The sequence below is a fragment of the Poromitra crassiceps genome, assembly GCF_964638095.1.
Source record: "Poromitra crassiceps genome assembly, chromosome: 9".
In the NCBI taxonomy this organism is placed as follows: domain Eukaryota; kingdom Metazoa; phylum Chordata; class Actinopteri; order Beryciformes; family Melamphaidae; genus Poromitra; species Poromitra crassiceps.
Genome location: NC_139630.1, coordinates 48,002,146 through 48,020,345, shown reverse-complemented (window position 1 = coordinate 48,020,345; position 18,200 = coordinate 48,002,146). Strand labels below are relative to the sequence as shown.

Genomic DNA, 18,200 nt, shown 5'->3' with positions numbered 1-18,200 from the left:
TGTATTGAGGGATAATCCACTAGCATGCTTTAATGCACACGTTAATTTGATTCAGATGTACTGATAATATACAATTTGATTCTTTAAACGTCTTACCTTTCAAAGTACATCATCACAAGCCATCTGTTCTGCTGCAACTATGAATGTAAACAGCGACGCTGATAGACCTACTTCCTGGTAATTGGAACTCTGCGAGGCTCCCATGGACTCATGGAGGCTCCGCCCCGCCGCCATCGCTGTAAAAAACTGGTCCATTGGAGTGAACGGAGATGTCGGAACTCTTCTATTATACGGCTCTGCTTGATTCTAAGTAAAAGGAGATCTTTTCACCATAAGACTTGTGTCTGTATTTTCATTGATTAGCTGTATTTTCATTGTTTAACCACAACAATGGCAAGAGTGAACAATAGGTTTTATGACATAATAGATGTTTTCATACTCCGCTTACTTTTGAATATTAGCATATAACATTTACCAGTGAATTTAGACATTTCTGTTTGTATTCCTGTTTTTTTCTACAGAGTGATCATGGCTGAGTACAAGCTAGAGGTGACAACAGGTGACGCAAGACAGGCAGGAACATTTGACTACATATTTGTTACCTTAATTGGAACTGAAGGAGAGAGTGAGCGTACAGAGCTGGACAACTATGGCATTGATTTTACAGCTGGGAAGGTAAGTTGAATTTGCGGCTGTGTAGTGATTACTTAATAAATGCACCATTTAACTTAAGCTATTGTGTTGGTTGATGGATGGTAATTTCACGACCCTACCTGAACCCTTCCCCCACAGACTGGGACCTATACTGTGAAAACTGCTTCGTCTCTGGGGAAACTTCTACTGGTCAAGCTGGAGAAAGATCCCTATTTGTATCTCCCAGAAAACGAGTGGTTCTGCTCCAAAATTGTGGTGACCACTCCAGAGGAAGAAGTCATCCTTTTCCCCTGTCACAGATGGGTGTCCAGGGGGGAACTTGTTGAGCTCAGAGGAGGGAAAGGTCTGCTTCCAATTACACACAAATGATTAGGATATCTCTTCTGCTCAAGATTCCTGTTAATGTTCAAATATATTCGTTGTGTAATTTCTAATGTGACTAATTGTGTGTCCATATTGTTATCCTGATCTTCTCAGCCATGAAGGCATCTGAGGAGGAGCACCGCCTACTGATTGACCACCGTAAACAAGAGCTGGAATTTAAAACCTCCTTGTACCAGTGAGTTTGTCATGTGTACCTAGACCTGCAGTTAAACTCTCAGAAGCCTACAATCTTTATGTGTTCTCATGTTTCCTTTCTATGTTTTAGATGGGGGGTGTTTGCGGAAGGACTGCCCCTGAAAAACAATTTCAAAGATGACTCTGAGCTCCCAGCTGAAATCCGCTTTTCCATGAACCGAAAATATGAGTTACTTTATACAAAGAAAATGACGTGAGTTTATTTTAATATTTAAAGGGATAGTTCAATTTTTTTAAAGTCTAGCCCTACTTACCAATGATGATGTTGATTGGTAGAGTTATTTTTCAGCACAATCCATCCTGTTCCTCATAGTAGCTCTGGAAAGTTGGGCAAAAACAAATGCAAGGTCATTGGGTCACGGTCCTGCATGTATAAGCTGACTGAAGCTCACTGAAATATCATCCACAGTGAGCTTCAGTCGTCATCATAAGTAGCAAATAGGGCTAAACTTAAAAAAATGTGAACTATCCCTTTAAGTTACTAATTACTACAGTAATTACTGTAATTACTGCTAAAAGCTGCATGTCGGGGGGATGGTTCCGTAATACGGATATACTCACAAGAGGGTGAGGTGATGCGTCAGGAGGGACGCACGCGTAAGGGGAGCTTACTTGAGCCGTACTCATTTTAAGCAAGGTTTAGAGAGAAAAAAACGGCCTGTTTGTCGACGGGCAACAGATGACGCAAGGTACAAGCTGGGGTATGCTTGCTGTCCAAACTGCAGTATAGAGGAAATGAGGACACCGTACCCAGACCTGAGTTTTATGTGTGTGTAGTCATGTTTATAGTCATAATGTCGGGGGACTCAATACAGTATAGATAAATTGATTTATTCTATTATGCAAACCCAATGAGTCCTCTATAAGTTTTTAGCTCTTTTTGCAACTGCTGCGCCTGTTGCCTAATGCACTTTTTATACTCTTTTTTAAAGTTTTGTTGTGATGCTTTTAAATGTCCATTTTATTCTCTTCTTTTATTCTTTTATTTTCCTGTAATCCATTTTATGTGAAGCACTTTGAATTGCCTCTGTGTATGAAATGTGCTATACAAATAAACTTGACTTGACTTAAATTGGAGCAACACCTGCTCCAATATAGTCACACCTCTTCCCTTTTAAGCCAAAAACTACATTGAAATAGTAAGGTTTAATCATCTGCATTGTCTTTGCTCTTTTATAATCTTCCTTACCCCTAACTCAGGCATGCTGAATCTGACTTTAAGGGGATGAGAGGATCCACTGAACAATGGGAAAACATCGAGGCCATGAAAAAGGTTTTCTGGTTCAAGAAGACTCCGATGTCAGGTAGAAGTTTCCAATAGCACTGCAGGTTAACCCACTGCAACATTGTTAGGGTTGTATAATAGGCTGATTAGAGATCATTAATATGATTTATGTGACAGTTAAGCACCCAATTATTATCATTTATATGACCGCTAAGCATACCTATGAGCGGAATGAAAAATAAATTCTGGCAATATAGAGGCAAAGCCTACTTCCTGCTTCAGCACTGTACCAGAGATTTTAATCCGCCATTTATTTTCCCATAGACATTTCGTAAAATTAGTATAAAAAATGTTTTACTTGTTCAAACCAAATAGTTCAGATATATTTAGAAATAGGAGAGACCACATAACATTTCAATCGGACCAAAACGTAAAATGTTCTATGGTCTCTCCCGATTCTAAATATAGCTGAACTGTTTGGCTTGACGAAGTAAAACTATTTTTATAAGCATTTTATGAAATGTCTATGGGAAAATAAATGGCGGATGAAAATCTCTGGTACAGTGCTGAAGCAGGAAGTAGGCGGTCACATATTTCCCCAAATTTCCCTCGCCTCTTTAATTGTGCAGGAGGTGGATGTGCTCACGTTGGGAAAGTATTAAGAATGCAAGAATGTTTAAGAAAGTTTGAAATTCTGTAACTTTGTGGTGTCACAAAGGTTGGCTCATTATCATTTTGTAAGAAATTAACAGACTAACAAAGTGTTTTATTTTTCTTCCCCAAAGCAGTTGTCATGGTTTATTATGGGATAATTTCCCCTGCCTCTCACGTAGAATTATGGATCCCATTGTGTTTCTTGTTAAGACCCCCTACTCTGCCTCTGATTGGGTTGGGTTTAGGCATTAAGTCAATCTTTTCCATTTTTAGGCATGAGGAGTGATCATTGGTTAAGGTTAGGTAAGAATATCAGGGTAAACTAATCAGAGGCAGAGTAGGGGAAGGTCTTAACAAAAAAGCAGTGGCATCCATAATAACGCGCCTCTCACTGCTGCTGGCTCTGTGGTGTCTGTGGTGTTTTCAGGTGTTTTACTCTTGCAATTGTTAGCCAATCAGAACAGAGGGCTCATTAATATTGATGAACCTTAAAGACACAGCAACCGGAATGGCCTGTTGTTGGTAAGGATCAGAGCTGGAGAATTGGATTGAGAGGGTTTTGATACATGACATACAAACAGCTTTGAATGGACCTCAAGTCATAAAATAAAGCAAAACATATAGCCTACTGTAGAGCTCAGATAGGCCTCAAGTAGGGCTTTTCTTAGACTCAGCTCTCAGTCTTAATCCGTTTCACTACCTTAAGACTGAGAATATTATTATTTAAATCTTTTCATAACGTTAGGTCGTGCTGTTGGAAGCCTTGCATCGGAGAACCAATCATGAGTGTTGTGGGCGGGCCTGCTTTCTGGGGGCAGTGACGTTCATGCAGAACCGGTGTCTCGCAAAACATTGCCGCGTTTGCGGAGAAACATATTAATCACTTAGAAACAAACATAACCTGTTAATATGACGTGTTTCATCCGGCTAGAGGTCTTTCCCCCAGCGATAAGCCCGACTCCCGAGGCTAACAGAGCCTGCTGATGACTTCACAGTAGCAAGCGGACCACTTCCGGATAGGAAAAATTATTGTAAAATAAACAACAGGTATAAACTCTCTTTGCAGCACATCAGTGTCTTGCTCTATATTGGAACTATGAAACATTGCATTGCCGCTACCAAATAAAATTCTAATAATAAATGTAGGCGTGTCTGCTGCCGGCCGTTCTCGCCGGGCTTGAAGAGACAGATTTTGACAATGAAATTCCCAGACGTTTGGTGGTTAGGTGGCGCTGTTGGCGCCGCTCACCAAACGTCTGGAAACCGAGACTAGGGCCCCGTTCCAATACCCATACTTCCATACTATTTAATACGCAAAAAAGATTTAGTATGTCCCAATACATAGTATGTCAGATGCAGTATGCCAAGAGTACCAGGATGTTGTACTACATCAGCTCCTATTTCGGAGTATGCATCGATGCATGCTGCGTCAGGCAAACTTCCCCACAATCCTTTGCGCAGCAGGAAGTTATGTCTTCTTCTTCTTCTTCTAATGTTTTATGGCGGTTGGCAAACAACTTTTTGTGCATTACCACCACCTACTGGAGTTACGTCGCACTGACTGAGCTGCGTGTTCATGAATGAGATAATTAACTTTAAGAAAGCCTTGAAATATGTTAAAACCAAACAAGCATGGTGTGTACCAAAACATGCATATCTTGATTCCTGTTTAGAACTCTGACTTAATGTTTTTGCTTTATTTATTTTATTTTGTTTATTTGATTGTCTGTTCCAATTTTGTAAATGTTTAGTATGAATTTTTTGTATAATGTACTGTTTGTTACTGCCAGACTTTGTTTATTGAAAAAAAAAAAAAAAAAAAAAAAACTCAAATGTGGCGCTGCGGACGTCGGCGGAAGTGATCAAGAGGTCGGAGTTCAGGAAGCTCACGTGACGACAGATGTAGTGTGTCCCAATAGTATGCATTTTGCATGCATGCTGCACACTACAATCCATACTTTGTGAGGGCAGCGGCAGTACATACTACAAGAAAGAAGTACAAGTATGGGTATTGGAACGGGGCCCGGCTTTTCTCAACATTTCTTATACCACCATCTAGGATCATCATACATGTATGGCGGCTAAACTAATAATATGAAGCTTAGTGCTCTCGCTAAGTGGGAAAAAATAATAAACATGTAGATCTAGCTATCCATTGAATTTCAAACTAACCATAGCCTACTATCTATACTATATAAGCTATATAAGCTATAGTTAGCTAGTCTGCTGATCTTCAAAAACTATGAATGTGGTAATGAATGAATGAATGAATGAGAAAAAAAATAAGTAATTACCCTTCATATTTTGTGTTTATAATTTGAACACAGTTCCTTCTTTGCCATTCAAGTTTGCCAGTGATAAACTGTTGAAAAACTGTGGTTTTAACTCAACCAATGAAATAATTTCTTCCTCCAGAGCACTTCTGCTTTGAGAATTCTTTGTATATCTAAAACTCCAACTTGCACCCATCGACAATGACACAAAGCTGTGACAGACCTGTGGTTTTATAATTATTAGATAACTTACATTTATTTACAGTGTATCAACTAACCATGTTGCGTTACATCAACTTAAAGCCATGTGTCCATTTCTCTGGCTGTTGTTCATCATTATCTTCATCACTTTGTTAGACATGAGTCGTGACATGAATTTTTTTTATCTGTCAACTGCCCTCCTTCCAGAGTATGTCGCAGAGCATTGGAGCGAAGATGACTTTTATGGATTCCAGTTTCTGAATGCAACCAACCCCAATGTGATCGAGCGCTGCCTGAAGCTTCCCTCCAACTTTCCAGTCACAGAGGAGATGGTGAAGCCATTCCTGGAAGATGGAAGCTCTCTGCAGATGGAAATGGAGGTATGGAAGAGTGTTTTAAATGTTGATAATAGCTGTCTTTGCAGATCATTTAGTTTTGTTTTAAACCTACGCTTGTGTAGCAGTGAGATGAGTCTCTAGGGATTTTCACACTACACCTACCCGGGGTTAAGTCATAAGAGAGCTGTTAGCCCCCAGGGCTATTCAAAATATATAGAGTGGAGCACACCCAAAACGTTTGAAGAGGTGCAGACTAACGAAAATTCAAAGTAACATAAAGAAAAGAAGTCGCACACTCAAAATCTCCTTTGCTGTGTTTAATGGGTTACACCAACATGTTTCGGCGAAAGTGCCTTCATCAGGGTGCAGTGCAACATCAGTAGGTGTGACCCTTTTTATAGGGCACACCTTCTCCAATCAGTTGCAGGTGAGACAATGACAATAAAGGGTTAAAACATAATACACATTCAATTAGGTACAGATTTTCATTTTCAACAAATAAACAATAATCCAATCATCTGTTTAGGAAAAAACATTTCACAATTACAGTACATAATCATTAAAAATTTGAATATGGTACCAAACAAGGCACCTATTTAGGCAACAAAGTTGGCCTAGTTGTCTCAATTTACACAGCAATTCAATAATAATTCAAAGAAACGGCCTAAGGTCATAATCAATATTTAAACCATTAGGAGAAAGTGTATTTAGTTCATACATCCAGTATGCTTCTCTTCGTAACAGGCTCTGTTCCAGATCTCCTCTCTCCTAGACAAAAATACTTTTTCAATCCCTGTATAGCGAAGTGATGAAATCGAGTGATTAGCTTCCATGAAATGGACTGCAATGGGAGACGTTTCATCTTTATGTCTAATGGCACTGCGATGCTCTGCAATTCTTTGCTTATGTTGACTTTTGTTTGACCAACATAGCCTTTTCCACAGGAGCAAACTAATAAATATATCACTCCCTTTGTAGTGCATGAAATAACTCCTCTAACAGGTATCATCATTCTTGACTGAATGTGGGTGTCGTAAGAATTGGCTTTTCATCGTGCTGTTGTGCGCATGCACCACATTTATAATTATAGGGGTTAAGAGAGTTTGAGAAGACATAGGAGTAGGAGGAAGATCTGAGGCAGTACACATATCACTTAAATTGAGGCCCCGTTTAAAAACCACCAGAGGGGGGCTCTTTATATAAGTGTTCAACAAGAAGAGCACAGCATACAACAGCGGTAATAAAGATCAATATAACATTGCAAATTCACAACTCAGGTCAGCCATCAGGAAAGCAAAATCTGTATATGGAAAACACTTAGAAAATCAGATCACACTTTGTTGTGCAGTCCTTAATAAATTAATCGGAATCGGAATCGGAATCTGTTCAATATGTTTATCAGAATTCAAAATGTGCCAGTGTTTCAAAATAACTGCTTTAAATTGATCGGCACACTTGGTGTACTTAGTGCTGAAAACAATTACATTGGACTTCCTTTTTTTATATAAATATATATGTAAATAAATACACTCAACTTGGAGCCTTGCCGTGTGGGAGCTTTCTTTTTCTTTTGTCAGTTTCTGCCTCAAGCTCTGCACCTGCCCTATTCAGGTTTGGATGTGCATGTCTCTACTTTGTCTCATCTGTCAGAGCTCGGCTCATTCTCCGACAGGGTCGTGTTTCTTCGCCCCCAGGGCTAAGAAAGCTTTCGCACTTGCACAATCCTGGCTCACTCCAAAGTGGGCTAACCCCGACTTCAGCCCCGACTAGCTAGCCCTGCTCTGGAGCAGGTTATCCCCCACTTTTTGGGGATAACCTCGACTTTCCATCTAAACACAGGGTTAAAAGTTGCCAGTGTGAAACGGGGCCAGAGACGGAGCCAAGGAAACAATGTGAATCACATAGCCCTGATTTTAGGTTCACCTGGGTTAACAATGTGTGTGTGTGTGTGTGTGTGTGTGTGTGTGTGTGTGTGTGTGTGTGTGTGTGTGTGTGTGTGTGTGTGTGTGTGTGTGTGTGTGTGTGTGTGTGTGTGTGTGTGTGTGTGTGTGTGTGTGTGTGTGTGTGTGTGTGTGTGTGAAATGGGCTAAGTTAGCCTGGGGCTATCTTAGCCCTACTCTTAGCCCAGGCCTTAGATAGCCCCGGGCTAAAGAGCATGTAGTGTGAAAAGCCCTTGACTCTTGAACGCTGATGGTTTGCAGTTTGACTGCTTAATGTTCTCTTTGTCCAATATTAAATAACATGTTACCATTCCATTTGCTGCAATTCTTGCGTGCGTGCGTGTGTGTGTGTGTGTGTGTGTGTGTGTGTGTTTGTGTGTGTGCGCGCGTGCGCGTGCGTGTGACTCCCATAACAGAAAGGCAACGTATTCCTCTGTGACTACAAGAGGATGGACGGGTTAGCCACAAGGATGTATAACGGTGAACCTCTGTCTCTGGCTACTGGGCTCGGCTTGTTCTACATGAACCCAGAGCAGAAACTGATGCCAATCGCAATCCAGGTATTTCACTGATGAATCAATGCCTGTATTCATACTGTTAATTTGGATGTAGAATATTTTGTCAACTCATCAAAGGTGTATTATACTTTCATAAAAGTCTAAATAGCCACATTGTATGAAAATAAAAATCTTTTTCACATTTCAGCTGCATCAACAACCGTCTGAGCAGAACCCCATTTTTCTGCCCAGTGACCCGGAGAGCGACTGGATGCTAGCCAAGATGTTTCTGAAAAATGCAGACACCGTCCAATATGAGTCTGTCTATCACCTCCTTAACACTCATTTTCTGGCAGAAGCCTTTGCTATTGCCACTCTTCGCAGTTTCCCGGCAATTCATCCCTTCTACAAGGTATGGTCACATGTAGCAGAGATCATGGATCTAGTTCAGTTGTTTCTCTGCGGTCCAATGTTTTGTGATCTGAACATGACATTGCACTCAGTTTCCAAATGCAACTTGTGGGACCATATCTGTGAAGTTTTTATCAAGTCTTTAATCTTGGATGACTGATCGACTCAAATAAGAAGAGGACATTAGAGATGCTGGTGACTGGGGTGTGTTTGTGAGAATCCTGTTCAGTATTCCCAATGTCTTCCCATGAGTTCACTGGTGCTGGAATGTTGTGGTGCCAGTCAGATGTTAAAGGAGACTGTTGGTATTTTTCAACCTGGACCCTATTTTCATATCTGTTTATGTAACTAAGTCATGTGAGCAGAATTGTTTTGAAATTGGTGCAGTATTGACCAAGATCGCTTCAGTTGCTTTTCCCACATGCCCCTCCTGCCTTGGTAGCCTGCACGTACACAGGCTCAGATTGTTATTGTGAAAGAAAGAGAAAATTGCTTGTGTATCTTGCAGCAGCATGTTCACCCTCTCTCTCTCTGCTGCCCGTCACATAGGTCAAGATAGAAGCTCCTGTTGCCCCCGCACTTCAGTTTCTAATCCATATAATGTTAGTCCGGCTCATATAAATACAGGCGAGCACTTTTATGACTTTTGAAGCGTAAATGCGTTTTTTCTTTACGCGATTTTCAGAAAACATTTAAAAAGTCATAAAAGTGGTCCTCGTTTGTGAAGATTATCCTGCTAAACACACATTTCCACTCCCATAAACTTGTTAACCACAGACCTTATTTCATTATTTCATTATTATTTAACCAAAATCCTCATCCTAAAATCCCATAGGCTTTTCCCCTCATGAACCAACATGGCGGCAATTTCTGGTCAAGTCTACAAAAATACCCACATAGTACAAGTGAGGTCTCTAGACCATAGTTCAAGCAGAAGGCCATTCGTGCATAATCTAATCCGATCACCCCTGACGTCAATCAAGTTCTAGTATGACGTGGTCAGTCAAAGTCTTAGTATGACGTCCGTAATGACGTCAGATATGACGTCAGTTAATTCTCATATATATAGCAAGGGTTCTACGTCACCTCTCTCTCTCTGGCCGATCATAACAGCAGCAGCTTCACAGCAGTCCATCTCCCTTGAGCCCTCCTCCGGAGCGTTGTTTTGCACCATATCCGGAGACCGAATCAGCACCCTCAAGCCTTCTCTACCCGTGGAAATCCAATGCAGATATTCCCCGCATATTCCTCAACGCTTCCCACTCCACTCCCGGCATGTCGAGCTCCGAGCCAGAGCAGTCAATGGACAGCGACAGCAGCTCAGCCAACGAGACCCCGTTCCAGATCGGCCACGGTGCGTTCTTGCTTTCCGAGACGTCTGATGAAGACGTTGGCGAAGCGGCCGGACCACAGGCTGCCAACGCAGCCACGATGAAAGGGCCCGGCGCGCGTTCCCGTGGCACGGGGCGCGCCACTGCGACGGCCCTTGGAAGGAGAGCAGATGACGAAGTGCCGCGTGCGCCCGGTCGCCCAAGAACGCGCGCGAGCGTGCCAGAGGGGGAGGCCGCTCGGCGTGGACGTGCGAGAGGCCGCGGACGAAGATCAGCAGAGGCAGCCGCTCCGAGAGCGGGGAGACGCCGGGGAAATACAGGCCGCGGGGCCACCGCGAGACGCCATGTCCTTCCTGGTCGCACTGACCTCCAGGCCGCCGCCCCGGAAGCGGAAACGGCACCATTCGCAGCTCCGCCGAGCCGACAGGGGTCGTCAAGAGCCATTCTGCTGTCCCTGCTAGATGCTAGCAGATCAGTGGATGCTCGTCTGAGGGCCCTGGAAACCCCCCCCCCCTTTCCCCCCACGTTCGCCACAACCCAGCCAGCGCAGCAGCCGATCCCGCCCCCGCCCACGCAGCAAGCCGACGTGCTCCTCACCACCGCCCAACCCGCCCAGATGAACACCCTGGCGTCCGCCACGCCCGCCATACCCCTAAGCCACCAAGTCACCAACCCCTAAGTCATCCCCCAAGCCACTAAGTCACCAACCCCTAAGTCACCCCCTAAGCCACTAAGTCACCAGCCCCTAAGCCACCAAGTCACCAACCCCTAAGTCATCCCCCAAGCCACTAAGTCACCAACCCCTAAATCACCCCCTAAGCCACTAAGTCACCAACCCCTAAGTCATCCCCTAAGCCACTAAGTCACCAACCCCTAAGTCATCCCCTAAGCCACTAAGTCACCAACCCCTAAGCCATCCCCTAAGTCACTAAGTCACCTACCCCTAAGTCACTAAGTCACCAACCCCTAAGTCATCCTAACTCCTGGAAACAATCTACTCCCCATGGCTCGCTACATCAGGCTCAGGCCTCAGACTGGCCCCAGCGCCAAGTTGGGAAGCCACTAAGTCACCCAGGCCAAGTCGGGTCACCAACCCCTAAGCCATCCAAGTCCAGCGCCCAGTCGGGAAATCTCTAAGTCACCCAGGCCAAGTTGGGAACCACTAAGTCACCAACCCCTAAGTCATCCAGCACCTCAAGAGGACGCTCCAGCTGGTCTTCATCAGCTCTCCAGCTACACCCGCCCGGAGCAGGCGGCCATACCGTGGCCCAAAGAACCCTCCTTCCTCAATCGGCGAGCATGGCAACAAACAGTGTCCCGGGCTCCGTGCCAAAATGTCTCGTTGGTGGTGGCTCCCCGAAAAGCACAGCGCCCAGTAGGCGCAGTAAATCTCCCGGACCATTTTTGGGGGAGAGAGAGAGTCGAGAGAGAGAGTCAGGGTCAGTCAGAAGGCCAAGTCGTGCGGCGCGCAAGGCCCGACCGAGCTGGGAAGCGCCAGCCGCAACGCAAGTAGGGGGGTCAAGATCGAAGGCCCGACCGAGTTGGGAAGCGCCAGCCGCAAGTAGCCATAAGTCGTTAAAAAGGTCGAAGGCCAGAAAAGTACAACCAACTACCGGTGCCCGCAGATCTCAATTAACCTCCGGTAATCAGATTTTCCTTTTGGGGGATCTCCTAGCCTAAGCAGATGCCCTCCTCTTGCCTCAAGAGCAGCGCCACTGGCTAATGGAGTCATGCGCCAAAGTATTTGCCATGCATGCCGATTGCTAAATAAAGTTTGTTAAATCTTACCGACTGGCCTCTCATGATTGAAGTGAGGTCTCTAGACCATAGTTCAAGCAGAAGGCCATTCGTGCATAATCTAATCCGATCACCCCTGACGTCAATCAAGTTCTAGTATGACGTGGTCAGTCAAAGTCTTAGTATGACGTCCGTAATGACGTCAGATATGACGTCAGTTAATTAATTCTCATATATATAGCAAGGGTTCTACGTCACCTCTCTCTCTCTGGCCGATCATAACAGCAGCAGCTTCACAGCAGTCCATCTCCCTTGAGCCCTCCTCCGGAGCGTTGTTTTGCCCCACCCACCTCCCCAGTCCGCCACCAACGAGTCGTGACTCCTGATCCCCCACGGGGGGGGGATCTCCTAGCCTAAGCAGATGCCCTCCTCTTGCCTCAAGAGCAGCGCCACTGGCTAATGGAGTCATAGCCTAAGCAGATGCCCTCCTCTTGCCTCAAGAGCAGCGCCACTGGCTAATGGAGTCATGCGCCTAAGCAGATGCCCTCCTCTTGCCTCAAGAGCAGCGCCACTGGCTAATCTCCTAGCCTAAGCAGATGCCCTCCTCTTGCCTCAAGAGCAGCGCCACTGGCTAATGGAGTCATGCGCCAAAGTATTTGCCATGCATGCCGATTGCTAAATAAAGTTTGTTAAATCTTACCGACTGGCCTCTCATGATTGAACAGTGGGCTGAGTGGCTATAACTATGAGTCTTGTAATCTAAGGTCACCAGTCCTGACAGTCATTTGGGGGAATGTACAGTATGTTCTGATAATTTTGGGTCAACTCAGTCAGGTGAATTTCTGTAATTTAAGAGCAAAAAAGTCTACATTACTTATGAACTTGAGGCATATGTCATAATTGTTCACTGTGTAAAATGTGACTTTAATGTATTCTAATTTCTATTCTTCTCTCTGTTGTCTACAGCTGCTGATGCCACACTTCCGTTACACCCTCCAAATAAACACTATTGGACGCAAAGGTCTTTTGGGACCTGATGGACCTTTAAGCAATGTATGAAACTTTGACACCCACATTTTTGAATATTTATAACTTAAAACTTAAAGTCGAGCTGAACCCAAAAATGACTTTTCTTTTCTTTTAGTTCAAATACCTGGGTACCTATTTAATAATGTATGCAAAAAAAATCACAAAAATCTAATTTCTTTAGTTTTTCACACTTTTTCACATCAAAAGTTCATTTTTCAAGATTTCATTGATAACAGTAATTTACAGTTTGCTGACGTCACCTAGTACTATCAAATTTCTACCCCATTTCAACCAATCATATCACGACATGCAGCTGTCAATCAAATCTTCATTTCAGGATAATTTTCTCTTCCAAATGAAGTAGAAAATGGTGCCTAGTGCCTGTCATCTGGCAGAATTCCTATCCCATATACTAACTACTAACTTGGCCAATTGTATGAAACATGAACAAAAAACAAAAACTATAATCTGTGCAAAGAAATGTAACTGGCTCGTTAAAACGCGCATTCCAGGAATATCGTATTTACAGAAATAGTGTAAAATTTGGCGCGCGCTTGAGAGCGTGGTTGTCAGGGGTCGCCCGTCGGAGATTCCAGGCGGGCGGGCAGCACCCATGCATCGGATTGTCCGCTCGCTCCACACGAAGCAGGTGGCTGCCTGGTACTCCGCGGATCCCACTTGCGTAGCACGACAACACGCTGAATCCCACTCGATTTGGGGGTGGAACACGCCATGATTGACCAATGCCAAAGCCAGTCGACAGAATTGTCAAATCAAATCATCGACACGTATATGGTCCGCCTCTCAATTTGTTTTCAGTCTCCGACGCTCACACTAGTGCATTCCGTTCCGGTTCACCTCGACTTTAAACTCAAATTACAATATCTTGAGCAAGAGATCTCACTCTAAACGCATAGTTGATTTTGTTATTTTCGCAGGATTGGTTCACTATAAGAAATGTATTTAAAAACACCTGTTAGTTTTCAGCATGTCAGCAAGACATTCTAGTAAACCTAATGTAGTCTAATGCTAATTGTTTTTGTAGTGTTCCCTTGGAGCAGAGGGGCTGAATGCGCTCATGGGAAGGGCTTTCTCTGAAACAACCTACAGCTCCCTCTGTCTGCCAGACAACATCGCTGCACGAGGATTGGAGTCAATCCCCAACTTCTACTACAGAGATGATGGACTGAAGATGTGGAACATCATCAACAGGTGACAAAATAAAATAAAATAAAATAATGTCATGAAATAAAGTTATTGTCCATAACCCTTACTTGAACAGGTAGTCAAGTAAGGATAGAGGATAGAAGAGTAACAATCAACAATCATTCTTTTTTAGCAGGATGGCACGGCAGCCAGCTCTAGAAATGCGAATATCACTGAGTGATGAAGTTACAACATTGGTCAGCCATACATGGTGTGAGTTGACACATGCGCGGTCTCGAGAGTCCCGACCAGGCAGAACAGGACAGTCACTAGCCAGCCTCAGACAGTGCTGTGGCTGGAGCCTGCTGCACCCAGCTAGCTGGCTGGCTAACAAGCCATGACAGAAGTCACATAAAGAAATTAGATTAAAATGTGTCAGATGATGGTTTTGTGGAGATGGGAGACAAAGCTACATTCAACAGCAACAGACAAGAGTTCTGGCTAGTGGTAACACCGCTGCTAGCGCTAGCTGCTAAATGTTAGCTACAGATAGCTAGCTGACAGGAGTCTGGAGACATACACACACTTTTCACAAACGTTACACCGCACAGTGAAACGCTGCGATTAGGATGAGTCGTGACAGCAAAACCGATGTGGGACCGAATACAGTAGCTGTACCGCTTACTGGCTGTCACCATTATACATTGATAGAGTTTTTGTCACCAAGAAACCCAGGCGTGCGTGTTCGTTGAATGGGAGGAAAACACAGCGAGACTAGGACAAGGACACATCCGACAACAGACAGGTGAATAAGTTTAAGTGCACAGTGACACACAATGGATTTGCTATGTGCAGTCAGTGTGAGAATAATATATATTACAGCAGATTCCCAGCAAAAGGGGTTGTTTACTGGCACGGGACAGAAGGCCTTCTCATATTGTATGATGTTTTTGGCAGCGGTGGCTCTGCTTCAAGACTTCTCCTGGCACTCCACTTCAGGACCAATCAGAAACTCACATTTACTGTACAAAATCTCAGTGTGGGATGGGCTCGGCATCCTTTCATCCCCTGACACATACTGTTGAGGTATGACAGGTCACTGCAGTGCTGACAAACGATCGGTTGAAGCCTGAAATAGATCTTCTGGACTTGAACAACTTTGGGTATCAGTATCTAAGAGTTTATTCAATTGTTTCTGACTTGTACCAATTTTAATATAATGCTTAAAGTTACCTAAAGTTAGCTAGGACGAGACAGGAAGCGGGGCTGTTTTGCCTTCAAAGTTAATGCATAGATTGTAATAATATTAATAATACATGGGACTTGTAGCACTTTTCAAGAACTCAAAGGCGCTTTACACTAAACACTAGGCGACAACATGCAACAAACAATGGACATGACACAGACATGGCAATGGGACAGTCATGTCAATAGTGACATCATCAATGACATCATCAGTGGGAAGCAGGGAAGGGATGCACAATTTCAAAACACTGATTTCAGATCTTAACATCCTTTGTGCTTCCTCTCCAGCTTTGCTAAGGCAATGATGAAGTACTATTACCCCTCAGATTGTGACGTGTGTAGAGACCCGGAGCTCCAGGCATGGATCAAGGAGATATTCACCCATGGCTTCTTAGGAAACAGAAGCTCAGGTCATTTATTTATGTTCTCGTCATATAATTGTGTAAACAGCAAATGTGTAAATATACAGACATAAAGATTTACTATTATAAAAAGATTGATGACGGTAACACCAACAGGGATTCCTGAAATCTTTTGCACTGTGGAGGAAGTGATCAAGTTTGTCACCATGGTGATCTTCACAGGGTCTGCTCAACATGCTGCAGTCAACAATGGGCAGGTGAGACAATTAAGAATTTGGAGAAAAGATGCTTTATGAATTCATACAAATTTGATACTATATTAGGGTCATCAAACATATTGCAAGATCAGGAGGATTTTACAAAAAGAAATAGACAGACCTGCAATAGATACTGAAACATCTCTCTTAATTTGTAGTACGAGTACCACAGCTTTATGGCCAACAGCTCTCTCCTGTTGCGCAAAGCTCCTCCAACCACTAAGGGGCAGTCTAACATGGAGACAATCATGGAGACCCTCCCAACTGTTGGAGAGACAGTCCACTTCATGGCAGCACTTTGGCTGCTTGCCAGCAAATACAGCGATGTTGTAAGTTTGGCTGACATGATTGAATACACACTTTGGCCTACATGACTAATCCATTTAGAACTGCCTATGGTATCTTAAACAGTCTGCTGTGTCAGTGGTCAGTCATGTTTTCTGTTTTTTCTGTCTTTTTGACAGGTTCTTCTGGGTACATATCCTACAGAACGCTTTGATGAACCTGCCCCCAAGCAGATCATTAAGGAATTTCAAGCAGAGTTGTCCTTCCTCAGCGAGGCCATTACAAAGAGGAACTCAAACCTCACAGTGCCTTACAACTACTTAAACCCTGCTGAAATAGAGAACAGTGTATCTATCTAAATAAGTCTGTGGGTACAGTAAAACATGACATAGTTTCTGCAAGACCTGCATTCAAGACCTTTGCAAACATCTTCCAATTTTTCATAGTCTTACCTTACATGTAAAGTTTACATGTATAGTAGCCAACATTATATTATAGTACCCCATGTTGTGTGATTATGCCAATAATCGAGGGTTTGCCTCTTCTTCGGTCTGCTGATAGGCCAGTGATACTGATGGGAATTTCATGGTCATGAATCTGGAAGTTATATGCCTTTTTGGCTAATCGGTGTGAAAAGTTAACCAGGCTGAGATATACTTATGCGTCCGCCTCAACTTGGAGCCTTGCCGGCGGCAGCTAGTCATATATACTCCAACGTCAGCGTGGCGAGGGGTCGCAGGGGAGTCCCCAGCAAAATTTGTAAATTGTGTGATTTCACTAGGATTTCAATGACTAGAAGTTAGCCCAAGGAGAGAATGTGGTGCATATACTTGGTCATAGCTTTCACTCTGTCCTGTTATCTCCCCATCTGCATTATATTATACTCGCGCTGTTCACGTCAACTGCGTCCAGTCACATTTCCAACGAGCTGCACACAGGCTCCGCCGGCAGGCTCGCCGACCGCGGCGCACCCCTCGGCGCATTCGGTGAGGGGTTTGACGCGGAAGTATATCAAGGCCTTTAATGAATGACCAAACTTTCCACAAAGGTTCCTACCAATCCATTCAGAACTTCTGGAGTAAACAGACACACAGACAGATCGGGGCGGGAACATAACACCATAACATAACCTTTTTTTCTGTGCCATTAAAGCGCAATATAAGCTTTCGTGTAGGCTAAGGTCTCAATTCAGTTAGGCCGAAAAGCATGTTATGGGGGGATTTGGGTTTAGTTAGTTTTGCTTTCTATTTTTTAATTATAGTTGGTGTCCACCTTGTATACCAAATGTGTGTCAAATGGTTGGGCCAAACCATGCTCCCATATTGTGTTAGCGCAGTTTATTCAGTTACATTGAGGAGTTTTTGACCTCTTTGATAGGCGTAGTTATTAAATTAGTTTGTGAAGTTTTTGCATGGGGTTGGGGGGGGGGGGGGGGTAAATTAAACCCTGTTTTCATTTAAAACACCTGTTTCCTCTTTGCCTCACTGCTTGGTCCCTAACAGACTCATAGGTGCACAGTATTGGAATAGTTAATTACTGCCTTTCTGATCCACTTGTACCCCTGTTGGTTTGATTGATCAGCAGCACCTCTCGCTGTGTTCCTTTCTATTTGATACATAAAAAATGTTAAGGTGAATGGACTCATTGTCTTTGAAAAGATGACCCATAAGTGACAAAATCATTGCATAATGTGGGATATGAATCCCTCGCAATTCTTTGCCACAGAAGAATGCGTGTATATTTGTTTCAACATACCATGTAATATTTATTTGGATAAAACATTTCATACACAGATAAGCTCGCAGTGTGCTTGGCATTGAAAGACAAAAATTGTGGCATACAAATAAGGAAATACAATACACACATAAAATACTCCACATAAATAAGTCGCACATACAATGCATGTACATAAAATACAGCTTTTTATTCAAGATTAACTTTAATAGCCATAGTGAGTAATTAGATTACAAAAGAGGAATTTGCAAGTACGCAGCACAGCGGTCAGATCAACAGCAGAAGATGGAGCAAAACAGAAA

At 43.5% G+C, this 18,200-nt stretch overlaps 1 protein-coding gene across 1 annotated transcript; it reads left to right on the top strand.

Moving 5' to 3' along the window:
* Nucleotides 1-528: 528 nt before the first annotated feature.
* On the top strand, nucleotides 529-16,523 carry LOC310782360 (hydroperoxide isomerase ALOXE3-like; the record flags this gene model as incomplete). The annotated part of the gene is made up of 14 exons (XM_083643025.1): nucleotides 529-675; nucleotides 793-997; nucleotides 1,132-1,213; nucleotides 1,304-1,426; nucleotides 2,434-2,537; nucleotides 5,794-5,966; nucleotides 8,281-8,424; nucleotides 8,570-8,773; nucleotides 12,807-12,893; nucleotides 13,915-14,081; nucleotides 15,549-15,670; nucleotides 15,779-15,879; nucleotides 16,038-16,208; nucleotides 16,344-16,523. 14 exons carry the CDS (start codon nucleotides 529-531, stop codon nucleotides 16,521-16,523), a joined length of 2,010 nt encoding a protein of 669 aa, XP_083499151.1.
* Nucleotides 16,524-18,200: the final 1,677 nt, after the last annotated feature.